This window comes from Pecten maximus, chromosome 2 (assembly GCF_902652985.1).
Source record: "Pecten maximus chromosome 2, xPecMax1.1, whole genome shotgun sequence".
NCBI lineage: Eukaryota > Metazoa > Mollusca > Bivalvia > Pectinida > Pectinidae > Pecten > Pecten maximus.
The window spans coordinates 50980483-50990693 of record NC_047016.1 but is presented as its reverse complement, the minus strand read 5'-3'; the positions used below and the strand labels follow the sequence as shown (position 1 = coordinate 50990693).

The following is a 10211-nucleotide window of genomic DNA, read 5'->3' as shown; positions in this document are numbered from 1 at the left end:
CAACACATGGTAAGCCACGAGGTTTGATGTTGTAATCCCTCGGGTAGGGTATCCATAACCTCCATATCGACACATGAATGAGTCTTATATTTTTCAACGACGGTTAAAGTACAGTTTTCCAATTGCAGATTTTATTTTATAGGGGTAAACCAGTTCAAATCGCTGTAGGAACGGTTAAGAGAAGGCTCAGGGATTTGGATGATACATAATGCACACCATTTATTTTAATTAAGTATTCCATTTATTTTACGAAAATACTCAACATCCAAGTAATAAAGTATTAGTAGTAAATCTGATAGTCACAATGAAGTATAGGAATTTGTGTCTCCAATAGCAAAAGTGTTGAAAATAGTCACCAATTTCGCCTAATATAATTGTACTCTAATTATCTGTGTATTGCCCGCTTCGTTAGATTGCCCGCTAAAGCCAGGAAAATGGTTTTATAATCTGAAATCTGCAAATAGCCCGCTCTTGTGTATTGCCCGCGAATTATCTATTATGTAATTTAGTATAAGTCAACCATAAGGGAAAACACTCTGTTTGTGTATAGCTCTCGGCCTTGATAATTAAAGACTGTTAATCAACATATTTCTAGATATATTTGTGAGTTTGTTTTTACTTGTCCAGACAGAGGTAAATAATCCTTTATATTTAGGACGTAAACAATGCTAGCATCGGATATTACACCAGGGAAGCACAAAAAGCAATCTTTTTGACTTTTTGAAAATATTTTGTCAGAAAGCCTGTTTCATCAGATAGCCCGCAGAACGCTTGTTTTAAAATCATGTAACCCGCGAGCAATACACAGGGAATCACGGTAAGCTATCTGCGATAGTCCGCGACCTTGTGCCGTCATACGGAATTGTTCCTATTGCAATCTGGATTTAAGGACCAGCTCTGTCATGGATCCGTTAACTGGTAGAACCGGTCATTCGGTACTTCGGGTTTCACTGGAAAGAGCCAGGTAATCGACATTGTCCTTTGCTGGATGCCAGCTCTCAGTTGGTCTTATAGACTGACGTAGCTTCTGAAATGACGCAAATTTCAAATAAAAACCAGGGCTCAAAGATATGGAACATTTAGAAATTAGGTATGATTTACATTAAAAAGAAGAAAGATTTTTGTCAATTTGAATAAGTGTTTTTACTAGCAATGATATTAATACAATACAGTTGGGCCTCAAATGATCAGCATCAGAAACATTTAACATTTGAAGAGAAGTGGATAACAAATAAATATAATGTCGTTGATATGAACATTTTTTCTCTTTCTTGACGTTAAACAGAAATGGAAGTTGAAATGTCGCTAACAAGTTCAATATCAAGAACCGCAGAACTTTCCAGCAAAGCAATATAGTTCCTCGTGTCATCATACACAATCATCAATTATTTGAAAACAACGACGTTATTTTTCATATTAGAATAATATTTATTTGTCACAAAATGGTAATCGATTACTTTTCAACTATTTTGATTGTTCGTAATAATTGCCGTTGATCGCGCATTGATATAAAATGTTGAAGTGAAACGGCGTCAAACAGATTTCATAGATCAACTCAACCCTTGTACGTTCTCGGGTTTTAAAAACTGATATATGATCTTAATGAAATTCTAAATTGAAAACGCCATGACATTAGGTGATAAAAATCACGAGGACATTTCATTTGAATCGAATTCCAAGTGTGTCCCCTCAGATCAGCGTTGCAAGAAGAGGGCCAATGCAAACTTTCCAATGTTGTATCTGGAATGGGGCTTATCAAGTATTTTTGCGTTTTCGACAGTAGCGTCTTTTCACATCGTAATTTTATAAATTAGTAAATGTGTTTATTTTTTTCCTGAAAAACCTTTTGGTAGGGATTAAAAAATCGGGAAATCTAAGCTTTCGATTTCGAAAATGAATGACAGCCATATTTATCTAACTAGAATACCTCTAGTTGTCATATACAGTCTTATAGACTACAGTTTTGTCACTACAGTTTTGTCTTACTTATATATTAAAGACAATTATTGTAATCATTGAGTGAAATTGATCGAAAGATGAATTTAATTCCTACCTAATACATATCTATAGAAGCACAGACGTTATGATCTATCAGATAGATTCATGTATGTGCCTGTGTGTCTATTTCATCGAACACCTAAATATCACAGGTGAAGTTCTATATCTCATACTTATTATTTTACCTGGTTAATTGTTTTTCCAGGTGAGAAATATACGACTCTTAGTCCTATAACGAGGAGTGGTGTAATTGGCAGCACAGAGAACACCCATCCAGCATCAGCAGCCCAACTCGGATATACATAGTCCCCGTATGTAGGTGGTACATATGACACAAGACTCGTTACTATCAACACCTGTAAAGGTAATCAAGGAGAGATCTAAACATCAACATATGCATCTATTTGATGAATGATTTTATGGAGTGAGAATACTCTGTACTACAGCTTTCACGAAACTAGACAATGATTATCAAGTCTCAACCTATTAATTTCAGAGAAAATTTGTCTTCATTCATTAACATATCTCATGTTATTCTGTGCTTCAACTTACATGTATAATACAGTGAATATAATATTTATATATCAAATGAATTTGAAGCTTTTTATAACAAAAATTACCACAACCAAATTCAAATTCAAATTCAAATTTTTTATTAAACCATAAAGTGGGCCCACCTAAGATAATGATTCAAAGACAAATGTAACCTTTAATAAAATAAGTACTCGATATGAAAGTACATAACAGCAAATGACTGCTCATATAACTAACTGGTACATTTCTTAGTGATAGCAGTTAAACGTGTTTTATGCAATGCTATGCATGCTTACACATAAGAGAAAAGGTGAGAGAAAAGACCAACAAAACTTGATGTAGCCTGGTACTCTCCTGCCGATCATCATTTCTATGTCTCGTGAGAACCGCTCGGCGCCTGGTAAGTGAAATAAAGTGACAACCGAAATCTTCTTAGTGTCTCACAGGAAGAAAAGCTATGTGAAGTAAAATAATGACAGTATATTTACATGGTAAAATACTAGCAAAACCAGAGGCACGAGGAAACAAAAGGGCTATGATAAACTTTAATTCTTAAACGACATTCTCCTGAGAAGGAATTACAAGGGTTAAATTTTTGACAACACTTACCATACAACCAAGCAACAGATATACATTCTACCAACGTGAAAAACAACGGGGCAAATGCTGCTATATACCAATCAAACAACTGAAAAAGGTACACTCCTGCCTGAAATATAATTCTTAAAAGCATAAGCAAGTACATGCATAATATCATATAGCAGATGAATAAATATGTAGTCAAAAGTTTGATGTCACATGATGCAAATTGAGTCTTATTGTGTAAAAAATCGCCCAAGAGTGAGATTATATAAGAAATATCATCAGACAGATGCATATTTATACAATCATTAAACACCCTCTCAAAGAGAGAGGCATATCCTCACAGCAAAACCATTAACTGTATCTTTACGTTCAGTGACACAAATGGAAAATAAAATAAAAGTATATATTGGTGATGTTCAGTTTTGTTTGAACAAAGATAGTTCTTTAACGACTTTTGGTTGAAATGTGGAAAGAATCAATCTCAACATCGAAAGGGTATTTTTTGTCAATAAACGTCTGGATTTTAATATTAGGTTGATCCACACGTAAATGATGTGTATCTATAGCGTTATAACAACAGTAAACGAAAATAAAATGCAACCATTATGCTGATTTGGATTGGGTCAATATAAAAAAAAGCTAGGAAAATAAGATCAAGCGTTTCGGAAGGGTAAGCGTTTGCTGCTTCATAGACGACACCCGCCTTGTAAATATATTGCGGCAATGGAACGAATAGCCATTTAAACGAGCATCGAAAAATGCCATGCTAATTTCACAAGCTTTTCTGTTAAAAATGCGATATAACAAGTACATCATTATGTATTAAAAAAAGTTACCTGGGTACAAAATGGCAAACTTAGCAGAATGCCAAGCATGGATAAACCTGCTCTGCATATCATTTGCTTTTCTCTCATGAACAAGAAGCAGTCCTCAAAATATACGTAGGTGATTTCCGTAAAAGTGAACTGAAAAGGAAGACAATGTGTATAAAACGGTTAAAGCAATTTTCAAACGTTTAACAAAACTAGATATTAATCCTTATATCAATATACCATACACACATCAATCTTACCTGACTATCCAGCCCCAGTGTTATCATGGCGATAAAGAACAGCACAGCCCAGATGTTGGGGAGGGGCATCTGTGCTAAAGCCATAGGGTAGGCCACCAATCCTAAACCAGGTCCTAAAGAATAACAATGGAGAAATATCAACACGAAACTCAAAGAAGTAAAGATTCAGTTCCGGCAGTTTAAATTTTATACAATATATACACGATTTCTCGGTAATCTTGAGGTTTTTAATGGACCTCTAACTTCGGGAAAAGGCTCGACTGTGTTTCCATTGTTCATGTTAATCACATATCGATGTACATAAATGTATGTTTATATATTTTTTGTATATCACATGTTTAACGTCAATACTAAGAAATTACATGCTATGTCAATTGTAATATGGTAAAGACGAAGGATAATCAATGAAGTGAGTACAAACGAAGAACCTATTTGCTCTTTATTTAGTATATTGTTTATTGTATTTATAGTTTTTGAGTATTAATTAAAATAATGGAAGGGTGAAGGTTTTAGAATAATGCCTTTAAGTTGATATCTGGGAACAGGCCAACAGAAATTCATCACCTTACCAAAGACGACATGGTAAACAATTATCAAATAAACAAAGATTTACCCGATTTGGCAACTTCTGTAAGAGGGACATTCGCTTCATGTGCCATAAATCCGAGTGCGGAGAAGATAACAAACCCGCCGAATACACTAGTTCCTTCTCCGGCGAGTGTCATCATAAAGGTGTCTCTATTTTAAAAGAAACAGTGGTACAATTTTTGGGTCATTATGTATATTACTTCATACCAATTTATACAACGTATGATGTTATATCACTTGTGATTAATGCAGGGCCAACGATATTGAATTATCTTAGGAAAAATGTCGATTTGATTGTTATAGCATAAGCCGGAAAATGAGGTTTGCGGTAAAATTACCTGAGGCAATTGTTGTTAAATGTATTGTAACTGGCCAGTGTGATATGAAGCCCCCATCCGATCGACACTGAGTAGAAAACCTGTATAGCAGCTTCGAGCCAAACCTTAAAGATACGTATGAATCAAGTCGTAAACAAGAAACAATTAATGAGTATATATGTGTGGATATATGATATTGAAATAGATTTATTATCAACAGGTATCTCAAACATAGATAGTGGGAGTGAATGTAAATAAATCACAGGAACAAGTTCAAGGAGTTTACTATCCATTAACTGTATTTTAAACGCAAACACTAATTTAAGCGCCAATGAAAAAAAAAAAAAAAAAAAAAGGCATCGCCATGACGAATTGGCGCGATCTCAATTATCTAATTGAAAACAATGTCCATAACTTATAATTACCGCAATCAAAATTAACCGGAATGTTTCAAGCGAAGATCAATAAGATAAAATAATCGGTAAAACACGTATATATGTCTAACCGATACGTATATAGGATAGTTTAATTATAATGATGAAACATCAGTAGCACAAGTAAATATCTCGTGATTTAACCATGCGACCTCTTACCTGTATGTCCAAAAGTGACCTGAAGTCCGGTTTGATGAAGAAGATGATACCATCCAAAGAGCCAGGTAATGTAAGATTATTGACGAATAGGATGGCGAGAAGCAGATACGGAAGTGTGGCTGTCACATACACCACCTGTTGCAAAGGTTTTACTGGTTATTATATCATTGATAAGAAATTATTCATTATTAATTCATCCAAAGCCTTTGTTCACATTTCCACTTGAACACTCGTGGTAACCTGATATTGAATTATTTTAAAGTCGTTCAGTAATGCGATATGCCACTCATGTATGGTCCTCATATTTCCAGATACTGATATTCGATATATGATAAAGAACAAAAACGAATAAAAAAATCAATGGAATTAATTATGTACCGTTTATTATTTAAGTCCAATGATCTCTTAGGTGATGATTTACCTTTCCTGAGGACCTAATACCCTTGATGACACAAACGTACACGGCCGCCCAGGCTAGAACAAGGGACAACACCAGGTGTCCCTGGACGGAGCCGATATCTTCTAATCCAGAGGATATGTCCAGCACATTGTATCTATTGAACATTGCTTTTTAATTAGTTATACATATTATACACATATCTACTCGAACCATAACACAATATCAACATAAAATCATCAATACAAATTAAAACACATCATCAACACAAAATATAGAACAGCATCGACACATAACATACCACAGTATCAACACAAAACATAACACAGCATCAACACCAAACATACATCAACATCAACACCAAACATCACGGCATCAATACAAAAAAGAATACAGCATCAACACAAAACATACAACAGCATCAACACGAAATATTATACAGTATCAACAAAAAACATAACACAACACAAAACGCAGAACTTAAAATAGCTTCAATATAAACGACATGAATACAAAGCATAACATATTATCAACACAAATCGTAACTCGATATAAACACACAGAACATAGCACAGCTTCAACACAAAACATAACTTAGCATCAAATATATATTGTTTAATTCGGGACCACAGAACCAGATCAAAAATAGATCGTGGGTTTTCCCCGTTTTGGCAAAAACAAGTTCAAATTGGTAGAATTTTTAAATATTTCATTTGCAGGTTTCCGAGATAACATTCTTCAAAATTAGGGCTAGTGGAATAGTGCTGAAAACTCCTCTTAAGCAGGACAGTGGTAAATGTTAACATAATCGTCTATGGGAAATCATTTGGTTCCGTGGTTCCTATAGGGAGCTACCGGATATAATATTTTATGCCATTTAGCCTCCCTAGATAGCTGATGATGGGACCCATATGAACATTTTTGGTTGTGATTTCCATCATGGAGGTATTTTGGCAGAATTTAGAGAGGAAATTAGATTCAGGAAAATTTTAAAGTGAAAATATAGACCAATGTACAATGTAGTGGGGCCATAGACTAGGGTGATACAAAGATATAGTTTGTATTTCAATAGTAGCTGTATAAAGCGTGTTTCGGTGTCCCGTGGTGTGTCTGGTTATTCTGTAGTCAGTATCCCGGTTCAAGGTATGGTGGTGTGTCTGGTAGTTCTGTTGTCACTAGCCCGGATCAGTGTCCTGTGTCTGTATTTTGACTCATTTATATAAAAAGTACTGCTCTAATCCTAAGATTAAGGTAAGAAATAAGGGGGTTGGGGAGATATTATTGAGTTTTCTCCCCCGATCTTCAGACTATATCTTATTTGTTTTTATTTCTCAGTCGTACAATATCTATACTTGGTTATAACCAAAAGACATCTGTCTAGATTCAAAATTCATCAAGACATTTACATTTGAAATTCCAAATTGATTCAATTGTCATGTCTTTTTCTAGTAGGAATCTCCATCTCCGGTACCAATAGAAGACTTGACCTACCAGCCCAATACTTGCAGCCAGCCACTTCCTATTTGGACATCATACCCTATGGTCCTATGCAGTCCCAGAAAAGGTAAATTCGAAAAAGGTGTACGATTCTATATACTCAACTGTAAACAAACATAAATCTTTGATGTTCTACACTAATATCTAACAGGAACACTTACTGCCAGAATTCTTCCTCAGCACTATGACCTTTTATCTCTCGTAATGTCTCATTCGTCAGACTCGAGTTCACCTTTGACAAGAACTTGTCCTGAATATTACTGATGTTGTATTGCATTGTATAGTTATCCAGGCCATGACCTGTAGAGTTTGGACTATACATGGTAGAAAGGTTTGTCATCAGTTGCTGATATTTGTTATCCGTAAAACTGAAGCAGTAAGGCGTGTTCCATTTGTTTCCACATGTACTCCATGGTAGCGGGGATTTGAATGTGTAGTGCATATAACATATTACCCACGTCAACAGCATGATGTAGTAACATACGGTGGGAACCAGCATAACCTGTAGACCTACACCAATTCCTGTGTGGGGAATATAAAGAAAATACACAGCGGAAACATTGGGTAATTATATGTCCCTGTGTCTGTAATCTCATATTCATACTATTCACTAAAATATCATTTGGCTTAAAACTACAAATGTACGGCCTTTTCTTGCCATGCCAAGCACAAGCCATCAACTCAAACTGTTCTTCATTTTTCTACATGAATTAAAAGACATCTTTTATGTATTTCACTTTAAATTCAAATCACGAGCCCCTCCCTCCCCCCCCCCCCCCCCCCCCCCCCCCCACACACACACACACACCTCAACACATCTGATTTGTCTATACATAAAGGCGTTGAGATAACCTGTCGAACTACTCTGAACAAAATAGACAGAACTTATACCTCGTATACAAAATACTCTCAATACTAATTGACTCTTCTAGCACAAGCGATACCTCAATTTTTGAACCAAAATTCCACGCATATGATAATGACAGATGTCACAATATATATAACAAAAATACGCGAATTGCTCTAATTTAAAAAAAATCAACCTGTGTGATTGTTCGAAATAAGGCAAAATCGTTGATCATACTTCATCAAAGAAACGTGTTCCATACCTTTGATGAGTGGACAATAGTTCCAAACGTCTCTGAATGATTTTCCGGAAAACTGCCCGAGTGACACTTCCAGAAAATACACTGGAATTACCATGAGTAACAGGGTAAGTAGGTATGGTATAAGGAACGCACCTGAAAAGATGAATTCTCTGTTTGAATGGCTGTCTCTAGTACGCTGGCTATTTTATTGTCTACTAAATGATTAAAGTATTTCAATCGTGCATAAGTAAGAAGGGAGAAGGATCTTCTTTGTATTGTACCACATCAAGCCGATAGATTTTCCCCTTTTGTTTCATTTTTTTGTTGTTTGATATGGATATAGTATTGTTTAAGGTGTTAATATGTTTGTGTCTTCTGAACAATCGTTTGAGATTGGAGATAGCAGGCACTGCTGGTGATTTTTTTAAGTTCTTGAGGTTTATCCTTACCTTCTTATCATATTTCATTCATTTGACTAGTGACACGGGTTGATGATAAACACAGTATTGTTCTTTCGAAATCCAATATTAAAAAATATGCAATTGGAATTATGGGTCTTTTACAGCTCCCAAGTGATATTTTTTAAGATTTCTTTTGCCCTATTCCGAGTATTTGTTCACCTCCTATTATCATTTTCTGTTATTAGTTTTACTAGATTTCTAGAAGGGTACACCGGTTTTATCTAGCTCACAAGTCTCCTTTGTACAATCAAAGATTATAGATCAATACTGAATTGTTTTTAAATATTTTAAATAGGAAAACCTTGCAAAATCAAAAATCAAAATTTAGACTACAATAGCACAATCAAAATATAATGGTATGTGAATCTAGACTTCCAAGGCCTGGGCTTTCATTTAAAAAAAAAGGTTTGAAGATTTATAAAACAACTCACCTCCGCCATTTTTCATACATATGTAAGGGAACCTCCAGATATTACCAAAGCCAACAAGACAGCCAAGAATCGTTAATACGTAATCGATCTTGCTGCCCCATTTTCCTTTCTTTATTATTTCTGACGTTTCGGTTAACGTTTCCGAGCTTTCTTCACAATTTGTAAAGTTGTTTTCTGATGATAACTGAATACACAGAATACAAATAATTAATACAATATTATCAAAGACAAATACTAATGGAATGAACAATTTCCATTCATTAACAAACGTGAAATAATGTTGATACTAATTTTAGCGATTGTTGAAAAATAAATAATGGTTACAAAATGCATTGAGATCGTTTTAGTATGATAAATGTAACTTTACCAATTCATATCCTTTCAGTGATGCAGCATCAGCAGACTTTACCACACATGAATGATGGGAGATATATCTGGATATTAATTACCTCAGCGGTGACTAATGTGATACCAAACATGCACAGTCTAACTTCTGCTGTACTCGCTCTTCAACAAAATTGATATTTTCTGCTACAAGCGTAACGAAAAGTTTGTCTTTCTCCTGTTTAAACATCTTGTAAGCTAGGGTCTAAATGACATTTAGATCTGATTGCTGTTCATTCCGATAAAATGTATCTTAAATATAGAAG

General features: G+C 34.9%; 1 protein-coding gene across 1 annotated transcript; it reads right to left on the bottom strand.

The window, feature by feature from the left end:
* Positions 1-222: 222 nt before the first annotated feature.
* On the bottom strand, positions 223-6333 carry LOC117322402 (sodium-dependent proline transporter-like). The gene is made up of 9 exons (XM_033877280.1): positions 6109-6333; positions 5688-5822; positions 5116-5219; positions 4803-4927; positions 4190-4302; positions 3954-4082; positions 2829-2929; positions 2184-2354; positions 223-1027 (listed from the first exon to the last, which is right to left on the bottom strand). Exons 1-7 carry the CDS (start codon positions 6250-6252, stop codon positions 2903-2905), a joined length of 777 nt encoding a protein of 258 aa, XP_033733171.1. The 5' UTR covers positions 6253-6333; the 3' UTR covers positions 223-1027; positions 2184-2354; positions 2829-2902.
* Between the last annotated feature and the right edge of the window lie 3878 nt (positions 6334-10211).